This window comes from Desmodus rotundus, chromosome 3 (genome assembly GCF_022682495.2).
Source record: "Desmodus rotundus isolate HL8 chromosome 3, HLdesRot8A.1, whole genome shotgun sequence".
Taxonomy (NCBI): Eukaryota; Metazoa; Chordata; class Mammalia; order Chiroptera; family Phyllostomidae; genus Desmodus; species Desmodus rotundus.
Window position 1 is genome coordinate 192,931,041 of NC_071389.1, and position 18,220 is coordinate 192,949,260.

General features: G+C 54.4%; 1 protein-coding gene across 1 annotated transcript; it reads left to right on the top strand.

Annotated features, from left to right (window-relative positions):
• The first annotated feature begins 6,494 nt into the window (after positions 1-6,494).
• On the top strand, positions 6,495-17,910 carry APOL6 (apolipoprotein L6). Its single transcript, XM_053919804.1, is given in 6 exon segments — positions 6,495-6,549; positions 12,423-12,593; positions 14,331-14,358; positions 16,419-16,978; positions 16,981-17,222; positions 17,803-17,910. Coding segments are annotated over 6 exon segments (1,164 nt in total).
• The last annotated feature ends 310 nt before the right edge of the window (positions 17,911-18,220 follow it).

Below are 18,220 nucleotides of genomic sequence, written 5' to 3' on the forward strand. Positions count from 1 at the left end.
CCCAGCAGGTGTGCCCTCTTCCCCCTCTGGGCTCCAACACAGGTGCAACCTGCTGGCCTTTCTCTGCTTTGGGGTGCAGCTCCCCAGTGCCACCCTGTGAGCTTCCTTAGAAGCAGAAATAAAAAGGCCACAGACATCCACTGCATTCATTGTACCCCAGGGACACTGCCCTTCCTAGCAGCCCCTTTCAATAGACATTTTTATAAGCCCCATGGAACACACGAGGAGACTGAGCCGCAGAGAGGTTAAGTAACTTGCCCAATGTCACACAGCTAGGAAATGCCACACATTAAATTTGAACCCGGGTAGCGTTTTTGCTCTTCACAATTAGAAACTGGTCTAACTTTGGGGTCCTTCCTCTTCCCCCTCTCATTTTGTTGATCGCAGCCAGCAGAGGGCCGAGTCAGCAAGCTCTCTCAATGCTTATTCTACTGAACCGAGTGGTCCAGGGTCTTGGCTTCCTGGGGGTAAAGGCAAAGACAATTGGAAGGCTGACAAACGGGAGGCCCTGCTGCCATCTAGTGGAAGCAAAGAGAAAAGTTTCTACCTCTGGCTCCGCCCCTTCCTCGCTCCTTGGCTCACTGGCCCACCCTCCCAAGCTAGCCAGGTAGGGGGTCATTTTCATCTGTATATTCATGGCATTGACCAGAGACGGTTTTTCAAATTATGAAAAAATGAACAAGCCATGGTCCTTGCTCTCAAAGGACTCAAAGTCGAGTGGAGGAACACCCCCCCAAAGAGATTGGGAACACGACCGAGATTTGAGCCAAGGACTGTGGGAGGGCGAGAAGGCAGCCGAGGTCTACAGGGAGAAGGCCTGTTGCAGAGGGGCAATCGGCTGGATCTGAAAGTGTGGAGGAGCGTTCCGCGGGGCCTGCTAGGCAGAGATAACAAACGGTGTGCGCAATAGCCGGAAGGCTGCAGGGGACACGCCGGGACAGGGGTGCTATGAGAGGGGAGGCCTCCTGGGAAGGTCCTCCTGCGCCAGGACCGGTTTGAGACGCTGTGCTGGGGCCTGGGGGACCAAGGTGAGCATGACGCAGTCCCCGAGCTTTAGGGGTGATGGGAGGGAGGGGTGTATACACGCTTTGTGACAGGACAGGTGGTCAAGGACAGGGTTAAAGGCTCTGGAACCAGACGCGGGGATTAGATGCGTGGCTCGCCACGTGCTAGTTTTGTGATCCAGGAAAAGTACCACAATTTTCCAGGGCTTCTGTCTTTCTCTCTGTAAGAGGGTAGTTTGGAAGATAATTACCCGTCTGTCTCAAATGTGGTCCTGGGGATGAGAAGAGGGGTGTGTGTACAGGACCCAGCGTGGTACCTGGCGCAGCCAGGGCTCAGCAGCTGCTCACTGTGATATAAGGTGTGAAGGAATCATAAGGGAAGAAATGATTAGCTCCACCAAGAAACACGTAACCGAGCAGGTAATGCCTGAACAGGAACTTGAGAGATCAGAAAGGGTTTGTTAGGAACAAAGTGAGGAAAGGATATTCCAAACACAAGGACCAAAACGTTTAAGGATGTGGAAGTTGGTGTGTTAGGACTAGTTTGGTGACAGAAAATCCAAACAACACGGCTTCCACAGGAGAATATTTATTTCTCTTACACATAGAGGTCCAGAGGTAGTGGTCCAGGGCTGGTCTGGTACCCACAAGGTCAGGGACCCACCTCAACCGACTTTAGTGCTCTGGCATATTATACACATGGCCTTCAACTCTTGACCCAAGACGGCTGCTTGAGCTCCAGCCATCATGCCATTCTTCCAACCAGCAGGAAGGCAAGAAGAGTTACGAAGGTTGTGCCCTCTATCTTTAGGGATGCTTCCGGAAGTTGTAAGCATTACTTCCTCTCACGGCACATCACATGGCTGCACCTCTTTCCAGGGGCGGCTGTGAAATGTAGTGTTTATTATCACATGGCCATATCCCCAGATAAAAACTGGGACTTCTAAACAAAACAAAACAAAACGAAACTCTTGGATACAGACAACAGTTGGTGGTTACAAGAGGGGACGAGGGTGGGAGGATGATAAAATGGGTAAAGGGTGTCAAATATATGGTGATGGATGGAAACGAGACTTTTGGTGGTGAGTACACTATCATGTATACAGATATCAAATTAAAATGTTACAGACCTAAAACTTATACAATGTTATTAACCGATGTTACCTTAATAAAAATAAATAAATTCAAAACAATCAATTAAAACTGAAAAGAGAGGGAAGTTTCATGACTTAGAAGGAAGTGGGAAGCCAGTAGATTGAGTGTAAACTGGAAATTTCAGCCACCCGAGTTGAGAAAAGCGGGATTATGCAGGGAAGCACTCACAGCTGGGTGCTTCCGTGGTGGACAGCGTGGTGGGAGGAGTGGTGGGGATGTGGGCAGAGAAGTAGGATGTGGCCAACCACGGAGAGCGGCGGGAACCATGGGGCTTAAGGTTCCCAGGACCCGCGGAGGGGTTTCAAGCAGGGACGGATCGCAGACTGGTTTACTAGGTGCAGAGGGGACTGCGTCATGGAGGGAGGGGACACGTCTGGAGGTGGAAGACATCCCTGCCCGACAGTGTATTATACACATTTTCTCGCACGCTGCAACGTTGGGAGTTGTGCAGCGAACACCATATACCTGCACCCCTTAAACTCTACCACGGACATTTTACTAGTATTCCCGCATTTCTACCTTTCCTCCACGCAGCCATCGATGTGTCCCGTTTCTGTGGCATTTCACAGGACATTGCGGGCTGTGTCTGACCAGCTCCCTAAATGCCTCAGCGTGCATTTTTTATTGAGGTGTCAGATTTCCATCTGATGCAGTGCGCGTACTTGGCCGATGCGTGCACCTGCGAAGCCAAACCTCCTATCAGGATACAGAACATTATAGTCACCCCTGAAAGTTCCCACATGCCCCTTCTGGCTCAAGCCCCGCCCTCAGCACCTCTCAGAGGCAACCGCTGCCCAGATGTTCTGTTCTGTTTGGGGAAGCGAGACCTCTAAGAACCTGCTGTGGACCCACATCTGGGGTGGGGGCAGGGCAGAGGGAGAAGAGGCGGAGGGACGGCTCTGCAGGGGAGGCTGGGGAGAGGGGAGTGAGTTCTGGCTCAGGATGGGGACGCCATTTACGCAGGCTGGAGGGGACAGGTCTCCCTTGGGACAGAGGCATCTGGAGTGTGTGCAGGACCTCTGTCTGGCGGACGCAAAGACACACATGCGTCTCGGAGGCTTGCACTGTCCTCTGGCAAGATGGCCAGGGGAGTGGCGGCCTTTCTCCAGCCTTGACATCCTCCCCAGCCCAGCCCTAGTGCTCACAGGGCCCCTGCCACCAGCAGAAGGGCCACTCTCCCCTGCTGTCCCAAGGAAGGCCACACCCCTGCTTTCCCCATGGCAGCTGCATGGGCGCCTAGATGGCCCAAGATGTGGGTACCACTGGTGGGCAGGGCACAGAGAGGAGCCCCATTCCTAGGGGGAGCAGGGAGGGCAGCGCCCCCCTGGCCCCCACTCCTCCCCACTCTTGCATCTTCTCTTTCAGCTTCCGCAGGCGTGTGCCCTTCCCTGTCCCTGCACCACCGCCCCTGTCCTCCCTTCCCAGGTCTTGGCTGCCGAAAGCCCCTCCAGGGAGGCCAGAAGCTCTGTGCTCCCTGGGAGGGGACAGCGGGAGCAGAGACACAAGGGGAAGTGGGGACCCACAGCCAGGCTGCAGTTGGGCTTCTTCTCATCTGCCTCTGATCACCGTGGCACAGAGGAGTTGTTCTCAAAACCTATCTGGTCCACAGGAGAGACTCCCAGTCTTTGCATTAGTGGGCCTGGGAGTTATTCCTTAGAGATGAACTCTCTGACCTGGGCCTCCCGAGAGAGCACTGGCCCACACGCAGAGCTGAGGCACAGAACACCTTGGATTTATCTGGCAATTTGGAGAAGCCTCCATTTACCCCATCCGCGCAGGGCCAGAGACTCTGTTAGTGTAGAGGGAGTAGTGGAGGTCACCTAGGAGAGGATGTGGAGAAGAGGAGAAGGACCCTGGAAAGAACCCCACATTGAGAACTGGGAAGGGGAAGAGGAGATGGAGAAGGAAGCCCCCAAGGACCGGGGGACCCCCGAGACACCATCAGGAGCACAGGCATGGTCCGGCTGGCATTTGGAGGTTGGGGGCAGGGAGCCGAGCAGAAAGTGAGGGTAAATGCTAAGGGCTCCTTCCTGCGTTCTAGGCATGGGTGAGGGCCGAAGCGCAAACAGGTATGTTCATATATGAGGCAAAGCGCTCGCTGCTGCAACAATCCCCCAGGTCTCGGGCGGCTTATTGGCTCTTACCAGCAGCCCCACAGGCTTGGTTCTCCTGTTTCTCACAGACCAGTGAGAGCTGGGGGCAGGGCGCTGCTCCACGCGGTGATTCAGGGAGCCAGCTCCGTCCCAGGGACTTCAAAGGCCTCGGGACCCTGCATACCCAGCAGGCAAACAAGAGGAGAGAGAAATGAGTGTGAATGAAACTGGACAGGTGAGGAAGAGGAGCTGGGAATAAAACGGTCAGACGAATGATGTCTTTAGACCCTACAGGGCACATCGAGCTTGCTCAGTATTTGCTGGATCTCTGCCGGTGGTCACTCCCCAGGGGAGTTCCTCTGGGGACGGGGACAGGCGAAAGGGCCCGGGGGTGGGGGGTGGGGGGGGAGGGCGAACATACCGGGGTGTCCAGGTCTGTGCTGATCAGAAAGGCGTTGTCGAAAACGGGTCATTGGAACGGGGACTCGGAAAACGGTTGGAGAGTTAGGGTGACAAGAATGTATGTGGAATATTCACGAAAACCCGTGAAGATCAGTGTGGCTGGGTCAGAGGTATTCGTGATCCACACTGGTCGTGGATGAGGTTGGAATGCGGCTCCAGAATGACTTTGAACTGAAGAATTTTGGCAGCTCTTCAGGAAGCCCTGAGGACTGGATGTGGCTGTGGCTGCGGCCTGGGGTGGGGTTGAGGGAGGGCTTTCCTGGCCATCTGGGATGGATCTGCAGGGTCAGTTAAAATTAGTCTCGATGGCCCGGTATTGAGAAGGAAAACAGTTGGGCCAGCTCCTGTGGCCACTGGTGTTTGCTTCTCGGAGGACTCTCGGCCGTCCTCTTTTGGACTGGGGGGATCTCAGAATGGGAGCCTGGCTGTGCCAGGATTTCTGCTTCGGGCTGTGGGAGCAGCACCTCCAGGTTTTGACCTTGGCAGCTGGAGTGGGGTGAGGGCAGTTTGACCCAACTCCCCCATCAGCCTCTCCCGGGCCACCTGGAGGGGTCTCTTCTCCACCTGGCCAGCCCCTCCTTCGGGGGGGGGGGTGTCTTCTTCACCAGCAAGAGCAGGCCACGGACTCGCTTAGCTCACCTCTGAGGAGTGTTCACATTGTCGTTGCAAACTGAGTAATGGCTGTACACTTTAAAATTATGTGCTATGCAGCAGGCTCAGCCCAAGGCCCCACCCCCAGGTCCTTTCCCCTCCCACACACACACCCAGGCCCCGTCATGCGCAGGAGACTGCGGTAGTGTCAGGGGCGGGGAGGGGCACCTACCACACTGAGCACTTACCAGGAAAGACTGAGATCCTGTGAACTGGCTCCACTAAGCATCCCTCCTGCAATAGGGAGCAGTGGGGATGCTTCTCAACAAGGGGCAGTATGGTGGGTTTGAGTTCTGGCTTCGCGGTCAGCGGGGCGACCTCAGGCAGGCCCCGAACCTCTCCTTTCCCAGTCCTCTGTCACATGGCAGTCGTAGGTGGGGTGTGCAGTGAGGTTTAAATGAGGCAGAATACCGGAAACTACGCCTGGCTCAGAGTGAGCACTCAGTATGTGGGCTCGCGATCCTAAAACTTGGTTTTCGTTATAGCTAAGAAAGAAACCATGTTTTAAAAGAGAAACCACTTAAAAAAAAAAACAACTGAGTTGAAACGGCTAGATTTTGACTGTTACACAACAAGTGTGAAACTGATGGACTGGGAGGCCCGCCGGCCCCCGTCAGTCTTGTACTCCCATCGCCTGGCACACGGCCAAGCTCACGCTGACAATGGCAGCGGCACCTGCCCACTCAGCACCACACCGTGAGAGCGCCTGCTGCGCTGGCTCTGCGTCCTGTATAATAAGCCTGGGCTCATTCGGCCTCCCGACCCCTTAAGCAGGAGGTGCTTGGTGAATACTTGTTGAATAAGGAAGCACCTACCGGCCGGGGCCAGGTGCACAATGGACGGAGAAGTGCTTTGTAAACTGTAAAGTGCGCAGCTTACGAGGATGTAACATACTTAGCACTGCTTCCCGAGGGTCTAGGGTCCCATTCTGTTGTTGGCTGAGCTGCAGGCCTCGGGGGAACGTGCCTGGGGCTTGTGGCTGCACCTCTCCAATCTCCGCCTCCAACTTCACACGGCTGCCCCCTCTGTGGGCCTCTGTCTCTGCTCTTCTGTCTCTTCTAAGGACACTGTCCATGGGTTTAGGGCCACCCTAAATCCGGGATGACCTTATCTTGAGATCCTTAACGTAATGACATCAGCAAAGACCCTGTTTCCAAAGAAGTTCATGTTCACGGGTGCCCGAAGTGAGGACGCGGATGCAGCATGTTGGGGCCACCAGCCAACGCAATGTTTCTCTACGATGGAGGAACGCAGGCCCAGGGGAGAAGGGATTTGCTCAGGACCCCGCAGGGCAGCCAAGGGACAGCCTGCTCTCCTGACACTGGGCGGGAGCTCTGTCCCAGCCCATGCTGCCCCGGGTCCCCAAGATTCTCTGGGAAAGTCTTCAGTGAAAAACCATCTGGACCCCATCTGGGCTTGGGGGAGCCCGCCCTTCCTGCACAGAATGGCCGAGAACATGACGGGGTGGGGGGGGATCCTTTTCCTGCTGGCTGCATGCCTGGGGCCTTGGCTGCCTGCTCTGGCTCTGGTGGAGTCCCCGTGTCTCCTGCCCCGGGGTCTATGCTCCCATCTCCTTCTCCATAGAGGCCAGGGGCAGCTCTGGAGACCATGGAGACCAGAGGGGAACGAGGTTCCCCCTGACCTTGGGGTCCCTGTTTTTCAAGGAGACGACTCTTGTCCTCTTTGGAGAGAGCCAGAGAACAGAGCATGTGCTTTATTTTTTACTTTTTAAAAAGATTTTCTTTCTTTATTCTTAGAAAGGAAGGGAGGGAGAGAAACATTGATTGGTTGCCTCTCACCAATCCTAGGTCCTAACTGGGGACCTGGCCAGGAATCGAACAGGTGAGCCTTTGATTTCTGGGGCGATGCCCAACCAACTGAGCCACATCAGTCAGCGTACAGCGCATAGAATTTCAACAGATGAATCCACCTGTAACCCTCAGGGCTAGAGGCCGGGCTGCGGAGCACAGCGATTCAGGGTCTGGCCTCCGGGCCCAGCCACCTGGGCTCTGGCCCCAGCTCTGCCCATGGCTGTGCGTGTGGCCTCGGGCATGCCATCTGCTTCTCCCAGTCTCACGGCTCTCGGCGGTGGTGAAACGGGGCCACAGCAGACTGACCTCCTGGGGCGGTTAAAGGGTCGACCTACGCACATAAAGCCCGTGTCGCGGAGCCCACAGTAAGATCAGCAGAGGTGGCTCTTGTCGTTGTGCTTGGTCCGTGGGGACCACGGACCAAAGCTCAGGCTACAAATAAAGCCAAATGCCTACTGGGATCGAATTCATATGACTTTTAGCCCGAGCTCTTCGTTGCTAAAAGATTCTCTCTTCTAACCAGTACCGTTCAACCAGGAGATGAGATGAGACCAAACAGGAAGCATTCTGTGATACTGTGGTTTAGAAAAAGAAATATCTATATTTGGTCTTTGACACTGTTCCTTGCACAGAGCACCAAAAACCCTTGGACTTTCCTCAGGGATGAGAGCAATAAAGGTGTCTTGTGTTAAGAAGGTAACTTTTGGAATGTTGCTACCTCACCCGAGGGTGGGGGCTGGTTGCCGGTGGAGCCAACCAGGTGATTAGAGGTTGGATATTTCAGTCCTGCCCCTCACCACCTCCTGGGGAGGAGCAAGCAGCTGGAGATTTAAGTTCAATCGCTAAGGGTCGTTGATGTAATCAACCATATCTGTGCGATGAAGCCTCCGCAAACCCCCAAAAGGATGGGGTTCAGAGAGCTTCCGGTTGGTGAACACAGGGAGGTGCTGCTGGGAGAGTGGGGCCCTGGAGCGGGCGCCGGGGCTCCAGGCCCTTCCCCATGCCTTACATCTCTTCCATCTGCTGCTCCGAGTCGTGTCCTTTATAATGAGCTGGTCACCCAGGAAGTAAGACGTTTCCCTGAGTTCTGTGCACTGTTTGAGCTACTCTAGCAACTTCCCCGAACCCACAGATGAGGTCGCCGAAACCTCGCAGGCGACACCTGGACTCGAGATCTGCGTCTGAGGTTCGGGCATCTTGCAGGACTGAGCCCTTAGCCGGTGGCATCCGACACTGTCTCAGCGTTGAGTTAGATGGCCGGCGCCCGCGGCAGCAGAGACTTGCTTGGTCCTGTGAGGAAAGGAACCGAACGATGGAATCGGGTACAGAATCATCTGTTCCCAGCACAGGGCTCCACGCCTCAGGTTCTGCCCGTGGCAGTTCCCATCCCCCATCCCCACAATCACAAAAATAGTTCTTTTTAAACTCGGGCAGGAGAGAGAAGGGGAACATCCCGTCAAGAGTCTCTCAAATCTCCCGTGAAAGGCGCGTCCGGTGTGTATAAAAATGAGAAGGATGGCCAGAGTGGATGGTGGTCTTTACCACGTGAAGAGAAACTCACCCAGCCCTTCCGGACCACTGGGAGTGGGTGCAATAGTGCTGCAGGATTGTTAAGACAAAGGGCAGGGGCCCAGGACCCAGCGATCAGGGGCCAAGTTCAGTGCCCTCCCTCCGGCTCCACTCCGCCTGCAGAATTCCAATTTCTGAATTGCAGGGCTGCTTCCAGGCAAAGCAGTCGGGGGAGGGGGCAGCTGCGCCCCATTTGGCAAGTCATGCTCTCCAGGCACACAGCCCTGTCCCTAACTGACCTGGGCAGGGAGAAGCAAAGAGACTCCGGAATCCACAAATGTCAGGGTGCGAACGTTCCTCCAGGACCCTTCTCCCTCCCTCCTGACCTGAACCGCTGAGCCGGTTTCGCGAGAGAGCTGCCAGGGTCCCAGCACTTCCAGGCCTGTGGATACTGAGACCCAGCTGGTATTGCTGTAACCACTCTAAAGCGCCCTGCTCTGAGCATAGCTGGCTTCTTCGCTGTGCTGACCTCCTGCTGCCTGCAGCCTCAACCTTCACCTAACAAAAGACCTCAGAGAGCAAAGAGCAGCAGCATGTTCTATGGGAGATGCACATAAAACTTGCCAGCTTCACCATTTAAAAAATTACTTATTAAATTTGGAGAGAGACAGATGAAGGGAGGGAGAAACACTGATTTGTTGTTCCACTTATTGATGCACTCATCGGTTGCTTCTTGTGTGTGCCCTGACTGGGGATCGAACCCACGACCTTGCTGTAGAAGGACGACACTCTCACCACCTGAGCTAGCAGGCCAGGGCACCACCGTCACCAGTTTTAAGTGCACAGTTCATGGCGTTAAGCACATTCACATTGTTGGGCAAACAGCACCGCCATCCATCCCTCGTGGGGCAGAGGATTTTTCTCACCCACATCTCTGGGGGCTTTTCTTTCACGAAAGCAGGTGTGGTAAACAGCAGCCCTAGTCCAGTGGCCGGCCTGGTCCCTGAGGCTCCCAGGACTGAGGAAAGCCGGCAGGGAGGCCCAGATGGCATGGCTGCCTGGCTGGCCAACTCCACTGGGGGGACAACCTCTGTTCAGAGCGTCCCCAAGTGCGGGAGGCCGGGTGCTGGTGTCTATGAATCCCAGCCCCGTGGCCCACCCACCTGTCATTCCTGCTCACAGTGCCTGGGGAGGGGGACATGTCAGTCAGCCCCCACCCCCTGCAGAGCCAAGACTGGCTGAGTGGGCCACACCTCCTGCAAAGCAACAGCCCCTGTGTGGCCTCAGGTTGGGCCAGAGAGAAGTGGGGACTTGCGGGCGTGTAACTCTGAACGAACCACATGGCACCCATCTCAGCTTGCACACACACACAAGTGTCGGCCCCTGACTGCGTGATCGGCTCACCCCCACAGACTCGGCTCTTGTCCAGAACTGGCTCTGCCATTCCTCAGCTGCAGGAACACCAGCACGTCACCAACCAACCTGAGGTCTCATATTCCTCGTCTGCAAAATGGGCGCGTGAGGACCACAGTGGTGTCTCTCAAATCGTGAGGGCCAGGTGTGTTTCAGAGGCTCCGACTTCAGGGATTTGGGGCAGGTGCAGATGCTATACACTACAGGACATCTGAGCGGCCCTCCTTAGCCAAACACAGTTAATATTTCTGCAGTGAAGCAATGAATATTCTAATTAAGTAGGATACATCAAAACTGAAATTGCACCAATTCAGGTCAAGTTTTACCACTCACTAAAGTATGGAAAAAAGCTTGTGTTTTCAGAGCATTTAACATTTCACAATTCAGACAAGAGGCATCCGAGCTTCAGTGTCGCCACCTCGGAGGGTAGGACAGAGGCAGGACGGCAGTGCTTACAGCTGTGCACGGTGGGATCGTCGAGTGCTCGCGGCACACGGGGCACCGCGCGGCTGGCTCACGGCTCCTCGCCGCAGCTCTCTGCCACCGGAGCCTCTTTAATACCCATTTCACAGACGGGGAATCCAGGCTGAGGCTCCGTGTGCTGTGCTCAACCTCAGTGTCCTTGCGTGACCAGCGACCACTTGTCCCTCCCAGCCCTCTGACTTTGGTTTCTCCGTCCCACTCCCTCTGCCATCTGCTAGACAAAGAAGCAAAAAGAAAAGCAAAAGTAGAAGGCCTTTCTCAGAAAGCCCTGTTTTCCCAGAGCAGCTGGTGCTGCTGGCGTTGGCATTTAGGTGCCTGCAGTGCATAACCAGAACCCAGTTTCACAACCCCTCACGGCATATATTGCTGCTCAGAGCAGAGCAGCAGCGCTCGGGACTAGGCTCTGGCCAGCCACACCGGCTGGGGACTCCGCACTTTTCTTTGTCCTCTGCAGCCTGGCTGCTCACAGTCTCCTTCCTGCTGGACCAGAGGCCCCCAGACAGGCGAGGACAGAAGACGTGGACGGGAACCTTCCTCTCGCTCCGGACCTGAGGCTGCAGTGAGAACAGATAGGACGCAACAAAGGAGGGGAGACTGCTTTGGGCCCCCCAAAGGATGATGTTCCCCAAGGGTTGGCTACAAAACAGGAGCTGTTTGTCAGGGCTGGCCAGGGGTTCAAATCTCTGTCCTGCCAGTTATTAACTTTGTGAGCCTGTGAAAGGTCTAAAGTTCACATTTTTTACTGATCCATCAGGACAAAAATCTTTCCCTCATAGACCACTTGAAATTTAAATGAAAACCTGATTAAGAGTGTGGTGTGACCCCCCAAATGGCATCTCCCCTGCCTGGCATGGCCAGGGACCGAGGGCCCTGAAGGCAGAGGGCCTGGCCCCTACATGTGGGAGACTTGTAGGCCACAGGCATTTCCCTAGAAGTTCTCCACAGAGAGGTTTAGGGGTGCCATCTTTGTAGGAGAGGCTGGGGGGCTTGTCTTGAAAGTGCAAAGCCAAGCCCCCAGGGTGTTTTGTTTCCTTACTTAGACTGTGTGGGGAGGGAGTTGCTTGTGGGGGAGGAGCTGTTGGAGATCACAGGGGACCAAAGTTGCCCCAAGCAGGCACACAAGCCCGGACTGGTGTAGCTCAGTAGATTGACCGCCAGCCTGCAAACCAAAGGGTCGCTGGTTCGATTCCCAGTCTAGGGCACATGCCTGGGTTGTGGTCCAGGTCCCCAGTCGGAGGCGCTTGAGAGGCAACCACACATTGATGATTCTCTTCCTCTCTTTCTCCCTCCCTTCCCCTCTCTCTAAAAATAAGTAAATAAAATCTTTAAAGGAAATAGGAGGTCTCAAAGGAAGTAACATTGCTAATCCCGCCATCAATTCCATTGATGGCCTCCATTGGAGGCCAATGGGGAGGGGACCTGTTCCGACCAAGGAGCTCCCTGCCATCACCTTTGCCCAGGACAGTTCCGTCACCAGGGCCCCTGGCGCTGCCCGGTGCTAGACATCTGCTAGACACAGCCAGCTCCCGGCCTTCCTCGCAGTTGCAACTTCTGAGTCACTCTGTTTCATGTGTCTCTTGTGAGAAGTGCAAGTAGTGGATTTTGCTTTCTGACACAATCTATGAGTCTTTTCCTTTTAACAGGGGATTTTTAGCCCATTTATAATGATGAGAAATGCAGAAAGTCCTGTTCCATAATTTTTATTGAGATAGGCATTTTATCAGCTATTTCGCAGGAAAGTAAAGGGAAACTGAGAGATTGGTCCTGAAACCACAGAACGGGTAAGTGACAGAGCAGAGCCCTGACCCTCTCGGCCACGCTGCCTCCATGCCGATTCGGAGGTCGGCTCCTCCTCCAGCCGGGCGAGGCGCCAGCCAGACACCCTGTCGTTCTGGACATGGGAAAGAGCAGAGGCACACTTTTGAACAACGCAGCAACAGAGACATCTCAACTCTGCCAAGACAAGTGCTCCTCCACCCCAGCCTTTCTATTGGAGTCTAATGCAGAGTCCAGTAAGTCTTTGTGAGGGAGGACAGAAATCAGAAGGACCCAGGACACTTGGACACACAAGGACACACGTCACAGACACGTCACACACCAGCATTCCAGCTGAGTCTCCGGTGCCTCTCCAGCTGCCGTCTCCTCTCTGTCCTGGCTTAACTGCTAGAGTGTCCGGGGCCCCGACCTGGACCCACCCCCCACCCCCCGCCCCTTGGTTTCTTTTACTCTCTCCCGAGGGCTCACATGCAATTTTGTGGCTTGAACTACTTTCTATACACGGATGCCTCCAAAATGTAATCTTCCAGCCAGAACCAGACTCACCTGTCCGCAGCCGACTCCACGTCACTTGGACGTATAATCGGCTATGTCAAAGCCAACCCGCCCCACACTGAGCTCTGTACCCGCCTGGAACACCTTCTACCCGTCTTAGCAGCTGGGGTCTCGCTGTCAAAGCCCTTCAGGCCCCAGACCCAGCACGTCCTTGACTCTCCTCTCTCCCGTACCGCAGCCGCTGACAAACCCTGTGGATTCCTTCAGATCCAGTCGTTCTCGTAATTCCTACCAACCTGCTGCGAGCAGCGGGTCCCTCTTGCTCCGACCTCTGCGTAGCTTCCTGACAGGTCCACCTGTTTCCTCTCTTGCAAACCTGGAGTCTGTTTTCCAGCCCAAGTGATCATTTTAACACATAAGTTAATCAAGGAACTATAGCCCATAGGGCACCTTAGGGCTTATTAGAAAGGGCCTACCCACGAGTGGGTTAGCCGTGTGAACACATAGCTCTACAAATGGATGGCAACTATCTATCCATCTATCAATAATCAATCAGTCAAAGTGTCCCCTCTCCACACAGACACGGCACTGCCCCCTTCCCTGGCCCTCTTCCCTGGCCCCCAGGCCTCACCACTTGGCAAGAAGAGTCTGGGATGGATTTCAGACCCCACCTGTATGCTCGGACAGGGCCTTTTGCAGTTCTCATAATAGTTGTGTGGTACGGGAATGTAATTTGGACTTGGGGGCCTTATAGATTGTTGCTTTGGGGTGGGATCAGGGGTGGGAGGTGGGGATGGCTGAGGTGGGGAGAGCAGGGGCGGGGAATAAAGACAACTGTACTTGAACAACAATAAAAAAAAGAAAAGAAAATTGTTATATGAAAAAATTGTTGCCTTGCCCCATGAAGATCATCTTTTAATCATTATAATCAATTTGTTTATAATAGCCAATGGCTGGAAACAACCCAAACATTATCAACTGACAGAAGAATAAATAAGTGATAGTGTATTTATATAATGAAATACGGCACACCAATCATTTTTAGAAACATTTATACGAAGTTCAAAAACAGGCAAACTGATCAGTGGTTACAGACGCCCGAAGAGGGGCTTCCTTGGGGTGGGGACAGTAGTGACTGACAGCAGTCACAGGACCTTCTGTTCTGCATCTTGACCTGGGTGGCCATCCCTTGGTGGTTATATGTGTCAGCATTTATAGGGCCGATGAAGACTTCAGCCTGTGTCCCAGCTACACCTCCATGTGCAATGGAGAAACAGTAGTTTGTGAATATTTAGCCCATTAGACGTTTTCCACAACCATTCTGCTGGCCCACGCCTGGAGTCCCTGTGCACTTGAATTTCAGAGGGTTTCATGACACCTGCGGTGACCTTGTTTTCATGTTTCCAGCCAGAAAGCCATTGGGCTCCGGGGACACCGCTGATTCTCCCATGGACAAAATGATCAAGGGTTCAGGTAAGAATGCAAGGCTGGTGTTGGTTTGCAAAGGTGCTTCAGAGGGTTTTGTCCCTGGGGAAGGGCTACTTCTGCAGAAATGCTCCGGTATTATAAAGATATGCAACCAATGTGTTCCGAAGGTACCAGTCACGATGCGGGCCTGTCTCCCACTTAGGAAAGCATATTCTCCTGGGGGAAAAAATACTCCACAAGGTAAACTAAATCTTCTGGAGAACAAGTCAGGATCCAATTAGGTGCGTGACATTGAGCAACGGGACCCTGAGGGTATAAATTGTCCCACTCGGGGGGCCTCACCTCTGCGAGGCACTTGAAGCAGGAATTCAGTCTTCTTGGCCCACGAGTCGCCAAGAAAGCCCTGTGCTGTTGCTGCATCCGTGAATGAAGCCCAGTTCTCTGTGGGTCAGCAGACGTAGTATCACCAGCCTCCAGCACAAGGCGGACAGTCAAGGAACGTTGGCGGAGTGAACTACTGTGAGTTTACCTTGTGGAACCAGGTTGCAATCTGACACTATGTCAGGGGGCGTGGCTGCCTAACTCGGGATGGGCTGTGGCCCGAGCGTCTGTATTGGAGGCCTTCGGTTTAATTAAGAAACACAAGACGCCAAGCTTACCTTTGCTGTTGAGCACGTTAAAGACAAAACCCTAGAATTCATGCAAAGCGGTATTGTCCATATTTGCAAATACATATCTATTGTTGTTTCTCTGTCCCTGCACACCAGGGAAAGGCAGAGGTGAGGGTGGGCTGGATGGTGGTACCTGCCAAGGTTCCTCAGCACGGTCTTCCTCCTCGCCCTCATGCCCCACCCCCTTCCCCACTGCAGCCCCCAGCAACCTTCTGCTTGGTAAACCGATTTACAGCAGCTGATAATTGATTACGAGCTCATATTCATGCATTCGTTCATTCATTCACACTAAAGGGTTTCTTGGTGGCAGATTTCGTTTTCAGCCTTTTCCGTTGAGGAAGTGTGTGTGTGAAGAGAGAGATACTAAAGGGTATGTGTACATATATTTGCCCCAGCGAGGAATTCCTGAGCACTGGACATACTCACGGTCCTGCAGTCGGCACCCCACTCAAAGCCCCGACTCCGTGGCCGCGTTCCTGTAGGCGAGTCCCCTTCCCCCTCTGGGCTTCCATTTTCTCCCCCTGAAAATAAAAGCAGGCTGCTCAGATCCTCTCCGGGGTTCATTTCAGCCCTGACACTCCTCTCTGAGGCAGGGAAGCTGCCCCTACCCGGCCTCCTGGTCTCACCCTGAAGGAAGTACACGAGGAAAGTGCCCAAAGGTGTAGGCTTTGCTCTTCCCTGGTTACTGCTCTCCGGTGAAGGACACACTCAGCCGGGCTGGCAATGGTCCCTTCATACTTCCTACTGTGAGATGTTGGGGGAGGAAGGGCTTGGGCCCCGTGGTCCTTGACTTTTTCCATTAAGACAAATCCTGTCTGCTTGAGGGGCCAAGGAAAGCTGGCCAAGTGCCCAGGAGAACATTCAGAACATTAGTGACCACATTTCTCCTGGCTGTCTCGGGGTGCTACTCCCGATAGAAGCAAAGACTCCCCATGGGAGCCAAAGTCAAGGCCATCAAAGTGGAGGATGCACTCTACAATGTGGTGCCTCCTCCCTCTGACTCACCTCCACGTACTCAGAACTCCCACCTCTGCCCCCCACCAGGGCTCCTCCTTCTCCAACGTGTTGCTGCCCACACCTCTCCCTCCTTCAGTCCCAGGTCCCTGACCTCACCTAGGATCTCAGCACTTCCCCGCTGCCTCTTGCCACACCAGTTCCCTAGTCTCTCTGAACAGCAGATGTCCATGAGGACTGCTCTCCTTTCTCCATCTCGTTGGCCAAGGCTGTGCTTGTCCCACGTGCCCCTCTAGATGCCCCTCTTATGTGTTTCTTCTCTTCAAGGAAGCAGCAGCTCCCAGCAATCTCTGGGACTATTCTCGGTCAGGTCGGAGGTACCGGAGGTGTTAGGGACATGCAGGGGGGATTCAAAGTTGGGGTGGCGAGGACATCCGGACCCCACCTGGGCCTAAGAACCTGGCTTTCCCATATGGGAGGTTGAGGTCAAATCCTTACTTCACTCATCCACAGGGACAAGGATGACATTCTTCTGGGTGAAGATGTGGAGCAAGAAGATAGAGATCTGTCCGATGAAGAAAGACTATTTTTGAAAGAGTTTCCCACCTATAACGCGGAAGTAGAAGCAGCCATCACTAACTTCCATGCCCTTGCGGATGACACAGATGAAGCCCACAAAGCATTCACCAAGGCCAGCATGGTGTCCACCAGTGTCTATGTCGTCGCCGATGTAATGTGCATCCTGGGTTTCGTCCTCGCTCCAGCAACAGCGGGAGCGAGCCTGATGCTTGCTGCTGATGCTCTGGGTTTTGAGACAGCAGCTGGGGCCGCCAGCGCCATCACCGACATTTTGGAATACCTTCACAAGAAAGAAATCCAAGCTCAGGCCAACATCCAAGTGCCTAACACTGAGCAACACTTGGCCATGAATGTTGCAAAATTTGCCTTTAAGTTTGGAGCAAACGTCAGGAACATCGAGAAGAACGTCCATGCCTTTCAGATAGCCGAGAACTACCCGCGCCTGGTCGCAGCTGCCGATCATCTCCTGATGGCTGGCCAAGTCTCGTCCAAACGAAAAAGCAGGTGCAGAGGGCCTTCGGAGGCACAACGATGGTGATGAAGTATACTGCTCGCTTGCGGGAAAGTGGGATGGCCTGCTTCGCCCTTGGCATGGACTTGAGAGCCCTCATGAAGAACGTGAGGGACCTGAAGGAGGGAAGAACAACAAAGTTGGCAGAAGAGCTGAGGGCCAAGGCCCAGGAGATACAGAGAGAGCTGACAGAACTCACCAAGCTCTATGAGCGCCTCAAGCAGAAGGTGAGCCTGTGCCTTCCCTTGGGGTGTGGGTGCTGGAGGTTGAGGAGGTGGAACAGGGGTGCCTGGGCACCCCAGGGGTTACGGGAAGGGTGTTAAGGAAGCCATGGTATGAGTGAAGTTTTTGTGGATGGTCCTGAGGACCTGGGGCTCTTGGGGATGAGGAGCCGGTCCTGACAGACCTGGTCATGCCTGCTGTTTCTTCCTTGATGTCCCTTGAGGGGCCGGGAAGAGGGTCTTCCTGGTTGGAGAGAAGAGCACACTGAGCCGCAGGGAGTGTTAGGGACTAAAATGTGTCCCCGTAATGTTCGTATGTTGAAGCTCTACGCCTGAGTGTGACTATTTAGAGATGACACTCTGGGGAGGCAATCGGGGTGGAATGAGGTGGGCCGTAACCCTATGGGACCGGTGCCCTTACGGGAGAAGGAGGGAATGCACGGGGGGGGGGGGTGTCTCCCTCAGCCTCAGCTGGCCCACCTGACAGGCCACGTGAGGCCACAGCAAGAAGGGGGACATCTGCAAGCCAGGAAGGGAGTCCTGACCAGGAACCAAACTGGCCGGCCCCTTGACCTGGGCCCTGCAGCCTCTGGAACCATCAGAAAATGCCTTCCTGCTGTTGAAGGCTCCCGCAGAACAGCCTGTGGTGCCCTGTCACAGTGCCCGAGCTGACCACGACAGGGAGCTTATGTGACCTGGCCAGGTCCCCCGGCCAGGTAGGGTAGAGCCAGGATGACAAGGCCGGGGAGCCTGACTTCAGGGCTGGGCTGGATCCGCCCTAGCGTCGGGCCCTGGAGCCCCCAGAGCTGTCCTGTGATGGGTGTTTTTGTTTCTTGCAGGAAAAATGGCAATGGTATAAGGAAGGAGTACTCTGGCTGACAGGTGAGGACAAAGCCAGGCTCTGCCCCGGGGCCTCTGTTGGAATAAAGGGGACAGGGTAGGGGTGGGGGAGGTTGGCAGAGGAAAGGCCTGGGGACTCACTAGCTGGGCGGCCTGCTGGGTCC